The sequence below is a fragment of the Chiloscyllium punctatum genome, chromosome 44 (assembly GCF_047496795.1).
Source record: "Chiloscyllium punctatum isolate Juve2018m chromosome 44, sChiPun1.3, whole genome shotgun sequence".
Lineage (NCBI taxonomy): Eukaryota > Metazoa > Chordata > Chondrichthyes > Orectolobiformes > Hemiscylliidae > Chiloscyllium > Chiloscyllium punctatum.
This window is the reverse complement of record NC_092782.1, coordinates 27,551,145-27,568,864: the sequence shown is the minus strand read 5'-3', so window position 1 is coordinate 27,568,864 and position 17,720 is coordinate 27,551,145. Positions and strand designations below refer to the sequence as shown.

Sequence of the window (17,720 nt, the reverse complement as noted above, 5' to 3'; positions counted from 1 at the left end):
TGCAGATGATACAAAGATAGGTGGAGTTGTGGACAGTGAGGAGGGCTGTTGTCGGCTGCAGAGGGACTTAGATATGATGCAGAGCTGGGCTGAGGAGTGGCAGATGGAGTTCAACCCTGCCAAGTGTGAAGTTGTCCATTTTGGAAGAACAAATAAGAATGCGGAATACAGGGTTAATGGTAGGGTTCTTGGTCAGGTGGAGGAACAGAGGGATCTTGGGGTCTATGTACATAGATCTTTGAAGGTTGCCACTCAGGTGGATAGAGTTTGTAAGAAGGCCTATGGAGTATTATCGTTCATTAGCAGAGGGATTGAATTCAAGAGTCGTGAGGTGATGTTGCAGCTGTACAGGACTTTGGTTAGGCCACATTTGGAGTACTGTGTGCAGTTCTGGTCGCCTCACTTTAGGAAAGATGTGGAAGCTTTGGAGAGGGTGCAGAGAAGATTTACCAGGATGTTGCCTGGAATGGAGAGTAGGTCATACGAGGATAGGTTGAGAGTTCTCGGCCTTTTCTCGTTGGAACGGCGAAGGATGAGGGGTGACTTGATAGAGGTTTATAAGATGATCAGAGGAATAGATAGAGTAGACAGTCAGAAACTTTTTCCCCGGGTACAACAGAGTGTTACAAGGGGACATAAATTTAAGGTGAAGGGTGGAAGGTATAGGGGAGATGTCAGGGGTGGGTTCTTCACCCAGAGAGTGGTGGGGGCATGGAATGCGCTGCCCGTGGGAGTGGTAGAGTCAGATTCATTGGCGACCTTTAAGCGGCATTTGGATAGGTACATGGATGGGTGCTTAATCTAGGATAGAAGTTCGGCACAACATCGTGGGCCGAAGGGCCTGTTCTGTGCTGTATTGTTCTATGTTCTATGTTCTATGTTAATGTCTGATGAATCATTACTCTTTGCCCGAATATAAATTGATTTTCCCAGCAGTTACATAAAAGTCATCTATTAGACCAGCGCATTTTGTAAGTACTTACATATATTGTTATTATGTTTTGCATGAAAAATTCAGAGCAGAACTGAGAGATCTGGTGGTTGGCTGGAATATAACAAGTTGAGAGAGAAAACTGAACTGATTAATACATGGTTCAATTGGTTTCCTAGTTACAGACCAGTAATCAGAGCTTTTCACTTAGTCACAGTGCTATGCACATATTTTAGAGAAGCTATATAGTAGATATTCTCAGAACAAGGCTAACCATAGCCAAATCTGATTATGTCATGTTGATCCATAGTACGTTGTGTACACATTGATTTTTACTTGGGGGAGAAAAATCACTACAGTGATCCACTTTTTAGTGTTTTACTAGTTTCACAAACTGTTAATGACTCCCAAGATAAATACTCTTGAGGGGTCAGACAACTGGATTGTGGTGAAGAATAGTACTTTCTATTCAGTGTACCATGTTAAATCATGCATTTCAAGAGACTGAACAAACTTGATAAATCATTGCAAAAATTAATACCTTTGGGCACATTCAGCTTCAAGTCCTATAAAAATGCAGACAAAATATGGAAATGGAAGATACATTTTTTCCTTCTTCCAAAGCAGTTCTCTTACTGTTAGATACATACACACAGCTTCCAGATAGAGGTGAAATCAAACTTTTGAAGTTTCAAGGCTGCATTCACAGAACCTTTAAAGTAAATTCATTGCCACAAATAGCCAGGAGTTGTTTGATAGCCTTAAAGGGCTACACTTCGATTTAAGTTTGTAGAGGTGACCAAGAATATGCATCTTTGAAAAGAGCGTCAAGTTTGGTTTGAAACCACCATAATTTGTAATACTGAGCAGATGTATAGTTCAGGTGATAAAAGATCATCTGTTTAAACAATGTAGGTGTGCTTGGAAATGTTATCAAGAACAAGATATAACAATGATTTGGAGATATGATATTGGACTGGGGTGTACAAAGTTAAAAATCACAACACCAGGTTATAGTCCAACAGGTTTAATTGGAAGCACTAGCTTTCAAAGCGATGCTCCTTCATCAGGTGGTTGTCAAGATATAACAAATGAAACATGTAAGATTCTCCATGTCAGCTTATTTATAAATGTGAGAAGTGCATAATTTCAGAAATATGATTTAAACATTGTTTGTGGCATATTCTATTCAGTACTGGAATAAATTTGCTATTCATCTGAATAAATGAAAAAAAAATCAACATACAGCCAGCCTCTGCCATACTGGAGTCAGATGTGACAAGTAGGAAACTGCCCTCTACTGTTTCTGAATGTTGAAACTTAATCTTGAAAGACTACAGTGATATTTCCATTTCCCACACTAATTATCCTTCTGATTTCTATCAGTAATAATGATAATTTATTGTAAAATGATGTGCACTATTGTACCACATGCTTGTACTTAGTGAGAATTGGATTAACAGTGTCACTCACCTGAGTTAAGAAAAACACAAAACAGACCATAGACTATGGATCTGAATTGGACAAAACTAAGACTAAGGGTGAACAAAATACAATAATCTAATCAGTTGAGGCAGACTTTCATTTTACAGAATTCAATGAGGTCCTTAAAACTGAATTAAATAAAGTATCACAGTACTGTTAGTTTAAATTGCCAGAGCCTTTAGCATGGGGAACCTGCCATCCATATCCTAGTCTATTCTGTAAGTGACTCAGTGACAAACCTGAAGGGCTAACATTATTTTTCTCCCTAAGTATGGTATTGGACCTGCTTAGTGTCTCCAGCATTTTCTGTTTTCATTTCAGATGTACAGGAGCCACATTATATTGCTTTTGTATTAAGATCTAGCAAGACGGTGTAATGATGATGACATCCTGCTGAAGCCCTGAAAATTGTAAATAAAGCAGAGAAAATGGAACAGTAAAAGGTATACATTTCTCTAAATTTCATTTGTTCCTGCTTACAGATTCAGTCACATAGCATGGAAACAGACCCTTCGGCCTAACTCATCCATGCCAATCAGACATCTGAATTTGACATAATCCCATTTGCCAGCATTTTACCCATTTCTATCTAAACCATTCCTATCCATTTACCCATCCAGGTGTCTTCTAAACACTGTAATTGTACCACTTTTTCTGGTGGGTCATTGCATACATGTACCAGCCTGTATGAAAAAGTTACCTCTCAGGTCTTCTTTAAATCATTCCCCTCTCACCTCCAGTTTTGACCTCCTCCACCCTAGGTAAAAGAGCTTGGCTATCCACCCAATGCATACCCCTGATATTATAAACCTCTATAAAAGTCACCCCTCAGCCTCTGACACTCCAGGGAAAAAAAGCCCCAGCCTTTGCATTAGGTATCTCATTTGCTTCTGCAATCTGTTGGCACTTTATAAAAAGTTGCTATACCTCAAATGCTAGCAAAACGAGTCTTGACAGAATCTTTAATGGCATAAGTCACCAGTGCTACCACATACCATCCACATAAAAAGACTTCTTCAACAGACAACTGGAATAGGAATCATAACTGAATTTCCCCTTCCAGTGGCCTTACATCAACTAATATTGAAAAGCCTAGATCAGAGTGGGACCTTCACAGATTTTAATGCTAAGCTACTAACTTAACAGACAAATCAACCATCAGGATAGCTGGAAGTTTCACAACTTCAAATTCTTAAGTTTTGAGACATTATCAGGCTGTTCTTGAGCTCCCTCTGGTGGTGCCCTAGTTGTGAAACAATCAAAGCAACCAGTTTAATCTGGACTCATTAATTTCCTAAATGCAGGACAGAAACAATCAGGCATCTACATTCATTAAAAAGTACAAAAAGAGAACAGTTGGTGTGGAACTAATGAGGAGTGATGAAATTTCGCCCTACAAAACACAAATACAGAGTGCTCAATAGACATTATAAATTACTGGTCAAGAATGATCAGGATGGGATTGGTATCAAGCACTGGAATTTATAGAGTGGCTCTTACACAGAAGAACACCCCCAAAACATTTCACAGCAGCATTATCAGACAAAACTAGATACTGAGACACTTGAGAAAATATTAGTACAAAAGCAAAACAGTGCAATACTGCTGAAAATGTGAAATTTTATTTTAAAACACAGCAAATGTTGGAAACATTCAATAGACCTGGCATAATCTATGGATAGAGAAACAGGGTCACTGTGTCAGATTTGTGCCCTAATGAACATTAACTGTTTTTCTCTTTTCACACATGCTGCCAGGCTTGCTAACTATATCCAGTGGTAGCTGTTTCTATGATAAAAATTTGATCAGAGGCTAACACATGAAGTTTGTCCTGATTGCCACTGCTGGCACCTCACTGATATGTGCCACCTCTGCCAGTATGTGACACAATGCAAGGGCTGTTTGAGATAGCTCATTGTCATTAATCCATCTTGTTTATGCTGTATTAAAGGCCTATATAATGATCAGTGGTCAAGGTGTACCACTGTAGAGATTTTACAGGAGATGAATGCATCTTATTCAATAAGATGAGTTAAAAGTTGGGCCGAAGAGCCTGTTTCCACACTAAGTAACCTAAACCTAAAAAGCGTGATAGGAATAAGCACAATTAACATTACCACTAAGATTTTTTTTACTGGAATTCATCAGATATAGAGAATACATCTGTCCCCATTGTGGATAACTTCCCAGTTTCCACTCAAACACTATCTGTCACATTATCAGACTAAGTGGAGCTAAATACAACTTCACTATCGATTCTTTCCAAACCATTACCTTATGCAACAAGGAGTGGGTGTTAAGTAGCAACGAGTAGGAGGAGAGAGATCTGCTCCAGAAATGAGTAAAATAAGTAATAACATCCTAGAAAAGGTGACTAGAAAATATATGTACTCCCATTATCTGAGGGGCTCCTATAGTGAAGTGGTAGTGTCCCCACCTTTGAGCCAGGAGACCCGGTTTCAAATCCCACCTCCTCCAGGAGTGTGTAATAACATCTCTGAACAGGTTGATTAGAAAATATTTACTCACATTATCTAGGTCCAAGTAACACTGTACTTAAAATTTTCAACCAACAGACTCGCAAATGAAAGGCCGCTGACCTGAAACACTGGGTGGAATATTAAAAAATGGACTGATTGGCATGAGCTACAGTGAGATCTTTGACAGAATCAGGTGACTTCAGCAGTGAGGTCCATCTTGATTGTCATCAAGATCATCTCACTCGACCTTTTACACAAGCAGTGTGGCAAAATTCTCGTTAGGCAGCAACAAGATACTAAGAAGGGATTGTTGCTTATTAAACACCTTGTTAATGCTACAAATTGCCTTATTAATATTCAGCCTCCCATCTTACTAAACAAGCTCAAGTCAAAAAACTCAGCAAGGAAACCAGAGTGAGGACTTGGCAGGTTCAGCTTGCCACTTGATCCAAGTGACTTCCATGGCCATACCCTAGGGCATGATCAACATGCACCAGTTGCACTCATTCCCATTCCACAGCATTCAGCATCGGACAACCCAACACAACCATCTTTGGCACTTCTACTGTGCACTGGCAGTGCTCTCTGGAAAGCACAGACCTCCATTACAAAGCATACTAGCAACTTGCATTAAAGACTCAATGGGGACACTTTGTACACAGAGACAGACACCAGCTTTGGACTGAAGTAGATTACATATCAGGGCTTCTTGCTTGCTCTCTTAGATCTCACTATCTTAGCACCTACATGCATAGTCACAGCATCCCTGCCTTGCCTTGCTTGTTGTGCTAATTAGCGCAGACACAAAAACTGGTGGCTTGCCTTGTTGCTGAGCAATTATCAGCCTCGAAGATGCGCAATTTACGGAATGGTAATATGTTGCGGAATTATAATAAGTTACATCAGCCTTGTGAAAACCTACTTGGCTTGTGGCGAAAAACACAAGAAAATCCAATGCGACTCAGATTTAGCGAAAAAAAAGACTGTTAACTCTGCTTCTCTCCATAGATGCTTGCTGACCTGCTGAACTTTTCCAGTTGATTTGTTCTTATTTTGGATTGCTGGCATCAAAATACAAATAGTATTTTGTTTCATTTCGGGCTCTCTGGAACATTTCCTTAAACATTTCAGTATTTTTACTGCACTACTGAAATAAATCTTACTGCAGCAGTAATTCTGCTCAAAAGAGCAATTTTATTCAGTACTAACATAAAATATTAATATTTCAAATAAGCTGCAAAAATTAACTTGTGCTCCACACCTTTAGTCTATGTTTCTTATTTGACTTTATTTCTAATTTATTACTGATGAAAAAAATAATTTAAGCAATTTTAAAACAGAGCAGCACTTTCATAATTTGGGATGTGGTTTCAATCAATCATTTTTAGTGCTCAACTGGGAAAATAAAATGCAGATGTGAAGGCTCCCAACATCTTAAATCGATCACATACAACAAAAACAACTTTCATTGCTTCCTGCTTACACTGGAACACCACTTACAGTGCTTTTCAATAAAGAGCTAAAGGATATACTGACAAAACCCTTATAACGCTTGGGAATCTCTGCAGCATCCTCAGTATGTCCATACAGACCTGCCTCAGACACTAAAGCACCTATATGGCTGGAAAGCAAGAGCTTTATTGTAGATTCTTGATTGTTGGTGGCATCCAGTCAGAAATGTCAATGGAGCCAATCAAGAAACATAGCTGTTCTTGTTTCAAGTAATTCACTTCTTAATACAGGTTGGTCTGCTATAACATGCATTTTGTTAATGGGAATTTGCTATAACACGACTGACGAATTGGGGACACTGTTTGAATAGCGCGATCTTTTAAAGCGTGCATTGGTTAAAATGCGATTCCGATCCAGTTAATTTAAATGATGCTGCTATTACGCGATTTTCTTATACACTGGATTGCACAAGAATGGAACTATCGCATTATAGCAGAACTGACTGTAGAATAATTATGTGAGGCAAGTGTAAACAGAATACCCTGCATTCTATGGGTGCTATTAATCTTTATACACATTGATCTTTAGCCTTTGCCTATTCAACAAGAATGGTAAGTTAATTTTAAAAAGACCCCTGAACTGTTAAAGAATCTCAGTGTTTACAGCATTGAAGGAGACAATTCAGCCAACTATGAACATGCTACCCATCTGCAGAAATCATTCAGATAGTGCCACTTCTGTGCCTTCTCCCCGCTGATCTGCACACTTCTCCTCATCAAATAATTATCCAAATCCTTTTGAATGCCTTGATTACATTTGGGTCCACCACATTTGCAGGCAGCATATTCCCCATCCTAAACACTCACTGTGTAAGATGGTTTTCCTCCCTTCACCTTTGTTTCTTTTACCAATCATCTAAAACCTGTGACTTTTTTGGTCTCAATCAATGGGAACAGTTTCTCTCCATTCTGGCCAGAGGTCAGAATTTGAATACATCTGTCAAATCTCTTCCCAGCCATCCCTTGTCCATAGGAAATACCCAACTTCTGCAACCTATCTACATAATCAAAGTTCCTCATCCCTGGAAGTAATCTGCAGTTACTATTCATCATTCTTGTGAATCTGTCCCTTGCCCACCACCTTCATATCCTTCCTAAGGTCTGGTGCTCAGTATTGAATACAATAAAGCAGAACCAGTACTTTATGCAGATTTAATATAACTTGTTTACGTACAATATGCCCATATTTATAATACACATGGTGCTGTCCAGTTTTTTAACCATTCCTTCAGCCTGCATTCTACCTTCAATAATTTGCACAGCCAGGTATCTGTGTCCTTCTTATTAAAATGAATCACTTCACATTTTTCTGCGCTAAGTTTCATCTGTCAATTGTCCATCCTTTCCACCTGTACTTCTGAAGTTTCACAGAATCGCCATCACAGTCACAATATTTCCATGTTTCATATTATAAAATTTTGAAATTGAAATAAGACTGACCCTAAGATCAGCCCATTTAATAACTTCAGTAATTTTTTTTCTAATCCATAGTGATTCATGAGTTTTCTTTAATTACCAAGTGTTAAGAAACTAATTTTATTGATATGGGATAAGTGAAATTAATCTTTCTACAAGGCTGTATATAATAACTTTTATATATTAATAGTCATTTGATCATATAGAACTTGAATATTATTTTAAAAAAAGACATTATGTCAAAGCTTCTTAGCTTGCACACAACAGGATGATTTGCAAAAACCGATAATGAAAATTAAAACATTCAGACTCCATGAGAGGACACTGCTAATTGGCAGAGGAAGAATTAACTGGTTAATACCACATCAAGTTGGAAGAGATATTTGCTGAGGTCAAACTCCTCTACTCTCAGCTATCCCATCACAAAGCAGCGTACACTGAAGACAGTGAATCCTTGAGGGTGCGCCTATCTAATCTAGTTCACATACATGACAAGATTGCAAATAACATGTCCAATTTTCACATGCAACGTCAATGTCTGGGAGCAAACCTACAAATTACTAAATGCGATAGAGAGACCGAATTAGTCATCCTTAACAAGTTGATAATACCAACACATTGCAGGCCATTCTTAACGATGGGTACAAATTTATATGCATTGCACCAGACACTCATCATTATAGGATAGCCCTACTCCAATACATTTGCTTAACTTGTATAAGTGCAATGAGTACAGTCAGGTGATGTATATGATAGGGTTTGTTCTCACGGCTCACATGTGCAAGTGCTGGAACAAGGCACACAAAGGTGATGTCCCTTTACTCCCGACCTTATCTGCAATAATATGAACTGCTACTTGATTGATTGTAGCAATTTGCTCAATGATGTGGTCCATGAATCTCAGTGCCAGGATTACAGTCTTCCTAAATAATGGAAAGAAGCAGGATGCAATGGACAGAGCTAAGAGGTCTCACAGCTGACAGATATGATCAAGTTCACATGTCCTACCCTCATGACTGGTGATCAATTCTCCTCCCATCACTTTGAGGGTTCAACAAGGAGATAATCACCAATATTGATTGTCACCTCATAAGCACTATTAAAGCAAAGCTTGGTGATTTGAAGGTTTAATTGCAAATACTTCATATTCATGATTTGGAGATGCCAATGTTGGACTGGGGTGTACCAAGTTAAAAATCACACAACACCAGGTTAAAATCCAACAGATTGGACTATAACCTGGTGTTATGTGATTTTTTAAATACAGATTAAGTGACTGATGCATGGATAGATGAAGGCACTGTCTTTTTTATGCACTTTCCTATCCTGAGAGATATACCTTTGTCCTTGAATGTTATGATTCCTTGATAACAGAGCCTTCCCTATTTGAATTTGTTCAGGGTTTCTTCTCCCCCTATGTACTGGTTCTTACACACTTAGGGATTGGTTTTCAGAATGCCTTTTTGGAAAATTTTGTGTGGATCCTTGGTATACAGGAATCCTCCATGTGAACCACATGGCTGACCCCAGTGAAGGTCAGTTCTAATAAATATGCTAGTGATACCTGGTATGAAGCACCTTGCAAGAAACATTAGGGGTTTTGACCAATCACTTGGCATTGCAGATAGATTCTAAGCAATGAAGACAGAATGCATTAGTCACATTGTGGTAGAAGTAGGTCACCTATGCCTCGTAGCCATAGGGAATTGATGCAAGAACCTCTAACTGAGTAGACTTTGATCTTTGTCTTAAAACAAACTCCCTGCTCTTTTCAAATCCTGTGGTCGAGCCTACCAAACATGAGCTCGCTATGGCGATGCTACTGACAATTCCATCATCCAACACAATGCTGTTTGAGGGAATACTCACAAGATAGCAGGACTTCTGAAGGTGAAAGGTGTATTTTTGATTGTGACTATGAAATACCTATACCACACTGAATGAAGAAGGCAACTTACCACAACTTTCTCATGGTCAAACATTAGTCTTGTCAGTAACGCCCATGAAACATATTTTTCAAAAAAATCCTATGTGACTGTCTCTGACAAATTGATGTATTCCAGGCTACCGCACTGTTTTTGGCAATGTAGTGTACCTGATGACATTAGTTGGAATGCTCTTGGTGAAAACTCCTGTTTAGGTTGTCATCACTGTCAAGATACAACACACTACCTTCTGAGGGAGATGGCTTACCCCTGACTCTGATTCAAAATAACCCAGTGTCCCACAGAACTCTCAACTAGTAGTCTCATCAATACATGCCTAAAGATGAATATTCCTAAATCCATAAACTCAGTGGAATGTCATATGGGGAGAACACGGTGGTTCAGTGGTTAGTACTGCTGCCTCAGTGCCAGGGACCTAGGTTCCCACCTTGGGCAATTGTCTGTGCGGAGTTTGCACATTCTCCCGGTGTCTGCATGGATTTCCTACGGTTTCCTCCCACAATCCAAAGATGTGCAGGTCAGGTGAATTGGCCATGCTAAATTGCCCATATGTTAGGTGCATTTGGTCAGAGGTTAATATAGGGTGGGGGAAATAGATCTGGGTGGATTGCTCTTCGGAGGGTCAGTGTGGACTTGTAGGGCTGAAGGGTGTGTTTCCATACTGTACAGAATCTAATCTAACACAGCCTGAATATTGTACATTGGATAATAATAGTGACCTTCTAATGTGTTGTGGCAATACTGTCCTGTCTCATGATTCAAGAGCTGATATTTTTTAAAAAGGCACTTTGATCCATCACATCATGCTACCAAAAACAACCACATAGTCTAATGCCATTTTCCAGCTCTTGGCCCACAGCCTTGTCATTGCAAGTCTTTTTTGTATTCAACTTGTTCAGAGTTACATACCAAGGTAGCCTTAACTGCTTCACTGGGCACTGCTTCAACTACCTCGTTGAATGCTTTTACGGCAAGGTTTTTGGACAGTAAAGGAACGAAGGGATATAGGCAGAAGTGGGGGCTGTAGATGCTGGAAAGCAGGGTTTAGATCAGAGTGGTGCTGGAAAAGCACAGCAGAGCAGGCAGCGTCCGAGGAGCAGGAAAATCGACGCTTCGGGCAAAAGCACTTCAATAGGAATGGATATGGACATGGACATGGACATGTTGAGTAGGCGGGAAGTGGAACTGAGTCTACGAAAGGATCAGGCAGGCATTGAATGGCGGAACAGGCTCCACGGGCCAGATGACCTACTCCTATTTATGTTCTTATACATGCGACTTGTACCCAGGTGCCCTGGTTCACAGGCAGGGACTGTGTCACAAGAACAAGTCTTGTCCACAGTCAGCAGGGACCTTGCACCAGCTTAATGTCCAGATCCCAGTAATTGCTGCAGTCAAGCGGTGGATACACTGTGTCCCAGAGTGAAACACTGTGTTAAATCTGTAACGATGTACTGTCAGCTCCTCACCTTTCCGTCTCAGTAGCAGCGCCGCTACAGCACTATCCACACCCCCGGACAGGGCACACACCACATGCCGCAGCGGGCGGCTCATCACCCCGAGCCAAGGGCAGCCTCTCTGCTAACCCCTCAGCTCCGTGTACCTCCCAATACCAATCCCCCAGGAAACAGTGTCTGGCTGGTGGAGTCCGCCCCGGAGTTATTTGTCCCCTGCACACACACACAGCCCTGACATTGTTTAACCCCATCCCCATCCCAACCCCGTGCTGTGTTTGAACCGACAGGGGAATATAAAGACACGGTGCGGCTCCCTGAAGTCAAACACCAGTGAGTATTGACCGAGCAGAAACTGCTGGTATAAGGAAACTCCTTTATTTCTAAACAAACCTCTGGGGACCCAATGTCAAGGTATACAAATACTCCCGCCCCACCACCACCACCTTGGAATATTTTACCAGCAATTTAATACAATTGGGGGCATAAGATTTAATTTGTGTTTGATGATATTGTTTAATAAGGTTCGAAGAATTCCGTCAGAGAAGTGAACTGGGCACAAAGGGAGAGGGAATGACTCTGACGTTCAACAATGAAGCTTTTGTAAAAAAATATTTAAGCAAAACAACATCATCCTTGCGATGTTATGATACCTTTGACAGGCCGCTTCATTTTTTAGTTTCTGACAGAATGCCGGAAATACATATTGGAAAGAGTCTTAATGCTGCACAGGAACGGAAACAGTGGATGAGGGACTGACTTAAAAAGCAGTGAACACTTTTTAATTTTTTTTTAAAGAAATACTTATCTTAATTTATGTTAAAACATACTACCATTAAACTTATTTTTCATGGCTGTTTTGATCTTGCTGCTGCCTTGTGTGTGCGCTTTCCAGCTGTTCCCAGACTTACTTTCTCCTGCGGTCAAGATGATCGACGTCACCAACGCTATTTTTAGAACAACATTTTTAAGAGTATACTAAAACCCTCTCACGATCTCGGGACAGAGCAAAGTCAAATGCAAACAATAAAGAATTTGGATGTTGATAATTTTTATTTGACTGAGTCAGAGTACAGCTGTGAGTCTTTCGTAACCGAAAGAATACAGTCAATTTACACATAACAATGCAATCTTCAAATCATCAAGATAGATACTTACAATTGGCGGGAAGAATCCATTGAGCTCAGTTTAAAATAACTAACAACGAGATTGATATTGTGGAATTAAGTCTAATGCTCAAGGATAACTTGGCACCTGTTTAATGCGGATCTTTATACATGACTATCTTGAGCTCACTAACAGGTTAGTAACATGTGTCACCTCCACCACCTTTGAGTGTATACACGCCTCTATCAAGGTTTTCGAAATGACAGGCATTTTAATTGCCACAGATATTGGAGCTAACAACATTATTTTATTTGCAATTAACACCAATAGAAATAGGGTTGACGGGGTGCTTATATCATTCAAGAGGACAGTTAACAATTCAAAATTAATCTCAGAAAAATACGATTGCTCTTCATAGAGCAATGGCCCCATGACCATTATTTCATGAAATGAAAATAGTTTCGTTTTGAAAAGAAATCAATGTATTGAATATCTCAACAACAGATGAGCTTAGCTGAGATAGTGACAACTATCACACAGTATCCCCTGAGCTAGCAAGGTAATAGGATTTACGGGTTCCTGCCTTATGATTGCTTTCTAATGACTCCTACATTCAGTATTTATGAATGACAGATAAACTGTTCACATAGTTATAGATACTTTAATCAACCTGTTCAAATATGTGATATACTTCTGGAGCAGGTAGGACTTGAATCCAGGATTTCTAGCTCAGAAGTTGGGACGTGACCACTGCATGAACACAAGACCTCCCCACACTGCTGCACTCTGACTCACAATAAAAAAAAACTATCAAATGATCACACATGAAGAATGGCCATTAGGGCAACTTAAATATAGTAAATGTTCAAAGGCATATTACAAAAGGAGAGAACAAATCAAATAAAAGAGGATGCCAAACTAAGGAAGGAGAGTTAGAAGAGAGGGCCAAAGATTTAGTCAAGACTAAGATACACCTTGAAATATCATTAAAGAAATCAAGGGATTTAGGATAGCAAATAGGAACATGGCTGAGGGCTGTGCCAACAATGATGGAATGAAAGGCAGGTGCAAAGCCACACAAAGGCTCAAGTTGAAAACCTGAAGAATGGGGAAGATGGCATATATTCGGTAAGGCAGCAAAAATCACAAGGGGCAGAAGTTTTGGAGGGAATTGGAAAACGAAGTACTCATTTCACATACTATGATACGATTCAGATTTTTTCAGGCAAGTAAATTGGAAACAAAACAATGATTCCTCACTTGATCCTTTACTGCATCAGGAGCCTTTTAAATGGCAATCTGAATCTTTGTTGGAGCAAACTTTGATCACAAACGGAGTAAAATTTCTGATAGTGATTCAAATCTCCCTGGCAACTTTTTTTTGATCTTGGTAGAATGAGGTAGATACCAACTCATTCTTTAAAAAAAGGTTGAAGAAGTGCACTTCTATGCTTTACAATTCAGAGTAAGAATGGAAATGGAAGAAGCGGAAACCTTGCTGAGCTTACAGATGTTGCAGGAAGCCAGGGAGGCAGTAAAGCAGAGCACTTTGCAAGTTATTAAAACACCTATGATCCACCTGGCTAATGGTGCAGTTCCAATGAAAATCAACTGTGACCTGTATCTGAAGCTTGAAAACATGCAGACAACAGGTCAGTACAGTAAATGCTTATTATGTGTTTTGAGTTTATTCCATGTACTGCAGTACAGTAGATTGATTTGTGAATCTTTAGGTTTTTTAAGCTGAAGGGAGACACACTCTACATAATTATGTTCAGACTTACTGGTTAAACTGTTAAAACATAATGACAGAATATTTTGGAATTAATGTTTATTTAATAATATTGGATTTCTGAAACTAAAACATTGTTTTAAAAGAAGTCAGAAATATTTTAAAAATTGTGCTACTAGTAGACCATGTCACTATAATAATTAGCCTTTTCTGAGACCAAAATCTGACTTAACTATGTGGCTATCCACAGGCATTAGTTTGTAATTAAGAGATATATAGCAAAATAGAGGAGTGACAAGTCAGGTAGAATTACATTTATTTACAGATGTCTTGTTAGCTCCTAGTATGTACGAATTTTACATCACTTCACTTAGAACTGTGTTTTAAACATTTCTGGTTGACTGTTTTCCCACTAATAAATGTATGAATGTAAGTTAATTTACTGACCTTAATACTGGCATACTACAATCTCTAATCTTAAAGTTGCTCAGAAAATGGAATCAATTTTGTAACATTCAATGTGGCACTTACAGTTTTTGATATACCTTCAATATAAATATTACATAAACATATTATTTGCAGGCTCATTCAAGATCAGAGGAGTAGCAAATCAGTTTTCCAGAAGAGAAAGTGGGCACTTCATTACAATGTCAGCAGGAAATTATGGGAAAGCCTTTGCTTATGCTTTGAAGCATTTTGGGCATCGAGGAAAAGTATTAATGCCAGACACAGCACCGGCGTCAAGGACCGACCTGATTGCAGTAAGCATGGTTATACATATGTTAACTGAAAGCATACATTTGCATTGAATCTAAACCTTTTCTGTAGCTAAAAAAAAAGGAAAAGGCTATTTAGCCAGAAGCAAAGAGACAATTATTGCAACAATGACATCAGCTTATGAAGCAATCATATTTGTTTCTGGAAACAATCGCCCAGGACAAGGTTCAAGTGTAGGATATCACCATGGTTCACTAGGCAGAGAATATAAAGTACAAAAAAAATGTAGTTCTAAGTCTGGACTTTAAATGTCTGAAACTACAAGCCATTAAGGAGGGAAGGAGTTCGATATCTCTGAGGCCCTGGAAGAAACTTTAACCTTGGAGCTGTTCTCATTTTTAATGGTGAAGTGCCAAGAAGGAAGAGTTGTAGGAGTTATATTTGCCAACGTATTGCATAGCATTACTTTATGTAATCATGATTACACAGCAATCTTGATATACCTGTGGGATCAGGCTGAGGTACCAGCTCAAGGATTTGGTTCCCTGCATAGATTAAAGAAGGAAAAGGAGTATTTGGTACTGTCTATTTGGTCAGATTAAGAGGTTATAGGCAGAAATCTAAAACTCTATTTACATTTCTGTTGGGAATGATGGAGGGGGATGAAACATATAAATAAGGAAAAGTTACAAAATATTTGATTGTATGGTACAAACGTATTTGTTTTTGATTCTTTAAATGTAATTTTGCAATTTCAAAGACACCACCTGGGGAGATAATGTTGAGAGACTAAATGCAGTGATACAAAGTTGAAAACATTAGGAAGCCTACACAGAGCTCAAAAGTGGAATTAAGTGGTGTGTATAAGATGTACCTTTGGCTGAGTATTGGTGGATATTAAGTAGCTTACACTGTTTATTTGCGAGGCTTTAAACATTTAAGTTGCACGCTTGCTGCCTATTTTCCACAGCAGACCGACTAAGTGAATATTCTTATTCAGGCCTGTGTTTCTGCTGCCCATTATGTGATGGCTCTTCTTTTCACTGTCATTTTCCTTCCCCATCCCAACAATCCAGTGGTAAAATGGGGTAGAGTTTACAGTGCTAATAGTGGCAAAGAGTCTGCTACTTCAAACAGCAACTATGGAACTGTAGGTTTAATTGCCTCTCAACTACCAGCAAATTATACTTTTAAATTTTACAGCTTAATTTACAGGGGTACAGGGCCTCCTCACAATTTGCACATATTTAATGAGATTTCGGAACTTTAAAAGTTAAAATGGATTTATTTAACATTAAAAATCTTGAATGTTGTCATCTTAATTAATGATATCTTAACTCCTTGTAGAGCAGGATCCTTGAATTGGATAGAGAATTCACATCGGGACTACAGCAAGCAGACTGTTAAGAGTTACAAGAAACCCAAATGTCCTAAGCAAACAACACTTGATAGATAACAGGAAAGAGCTTTAATTTTGAATTACATCACCAGTTTCAATAGATAGCTGTTTCTGTGTGGTTTATTCAATTTTGACAAATGAACTTTTATTGAAGATATATTTGAAGCCAAACTACAAAAAATAAAGTAAAACAGAAAAGGCCCGTTAGAGATTAATATTTTTCAAAATGTTACTTATCCCCACATATTTTGGCATAAAATACCAAAGTCAGAAAAATCAATGTATTTACTTGGTGATGAGTGGCCCCCACCACCCAGAGTGCAAAGACCCTAAAACTGGATGCTGAATTCTAGAAAATTGGCAAGCATCAACCAGCTTGCTATTACTTGATAGACCAAAGTGTTGAATTCAACACAAAACTTTACCAGTATTTTCCTCTCCATGAATACAGCCAGACCTGCTAAGTATTTCTAACACCTGGAGTATTTTGGTTTCAGTTTAAGCCCTGATTTCTGTTCAATTTAGCTTTCAACAAAATACAAAATTTATTGGAACAAATGAGATGAAAAGTGGTAGCTCAGCATGTGCAAAATATTTGTGACTAGATCATCTTCATGTGCCTAGTGGCAAACATTTTGGAAGGTATATTTAGGAACTCCAAATTGTCAAAATAGTTTCAGATTCTATTAGGAAAATTGTATTTTCTCTGTAGGTATCTGAACTTGAGTTGAACAGAATACAATCAGCTTAAGTCACCTCAAAACCATAGTCATAAAATGAAATGCATCACTATGAACTGGTTAGAAACTTAGCTTTTTAAAAAAGTAAAAAGATGCTTTACAAGTGATACAATTTCTATAACATTTGTAATCAAGAAACAAGTATTAAAATTAATTGACGATGTTGAGTCCCTTCATAGGTCTTCATAAATAGCATAAATATTCTTTATTACAATTATCAATGGCATTAGTAATTTTGAATGTTGCACATTTTTAATATCACAATCTAGAGTTATGGTGTAGAAGTTGAGCGGATGCCACCCAACTCATTGTTGTCTGCTGTGGAACAATTTGTTGAGGATCAGAAAATGAGTTTCTTACACCCCTTTGATGACATAGATTTGATTGCTGGCCATGGAAGGTAAAAGTCCAATTCCTATCTTTCTCTTTTTAAAACTGATGGAGATGAAGTTACTTCCTTCTTACAATTTACTGCATTACACCAGAGCCAAAGAGGCAACCTCACTCACTCCATAGATTTATTGACCAAACTGAGTCTAGTTCTTAGCTGGTCACATCTAACTTTTACATAGTCTCTTGAAGAGATACTCTTCCAATAGTGACTCCCTAATCAAAGTAGAGTTAAGGTTATATTGAAAAAAAGTGACTTCCTTAATGAAAATAGTTTAATAGATCAAATAACTTTTGATGCTAGCTGCTTAGTATGCAATTTCATAAAAGTCTAATTTCATACACAAGAACAACTGTTGTATTGAATGCTTTTAACAGCAAGATACTATACTTCATACAAAACAGCAAAAAC

General features: G+C 38.6%; 2 protein-coding genes across 3 annotated transcripts in view; one reads left to right on the top strand and one right to left on the bottom strand.

The window, feature by feature from the left end:
- trmu (tRNA 5-methylaminomethyl-2-thiouridylate methyltransferase) overlaps nt 1-11,369 on the bottom strand; it is a 35,243-nt gene extending 23,874 nt beyond the window's left edge. The window contains 1 exon segment of the mRNA XM_072562550.1: nt 11,239-11,369. Coding sequence (XP_072418651.1) covers nt 11,239-11,323 — 85 coding nt within the window. The 5' untranslated portion in view covers nt 11,324-11,369.
- Nucleotides 11,370-11,444: 75 nt separating this feature from the next.
- The window catches only part of srr (serine racemase), a 7,795-nt gene continuing 1,519 nt past the window's right edge, over nt 11,445-17,720 (top strand). Inside the window, exons 1-5 of one of the 2 annotated variants that reach the window (XM_072562548.1) lie at nt 11,451-11,556; nt 11,903-12,525; nt 13,795-13,982; nt 14,645-14,823; nt 17,188-17,318. In XM_072562548.1, coding sequence (XP_072418649.1) covers nt 12,485-12,525; nt 13,795-13,982; nt 14,645-14,823; nt 17,188-17,318 — 539 coding nt within the window. In that variant the 5' untranslated portion in view covers nt 11,451-11,556; nt 11,903-12,484. Of the gene's footprint in view, nt 11,557-11,902; nt 12,526-13,794; nt 13,983-14,644; nt 14,824-17,187; nt 17,319-17,720 lie in introns of both variants that reach the window. The other variant, XM_072562549.1, reaches the window with a different exon arrangement.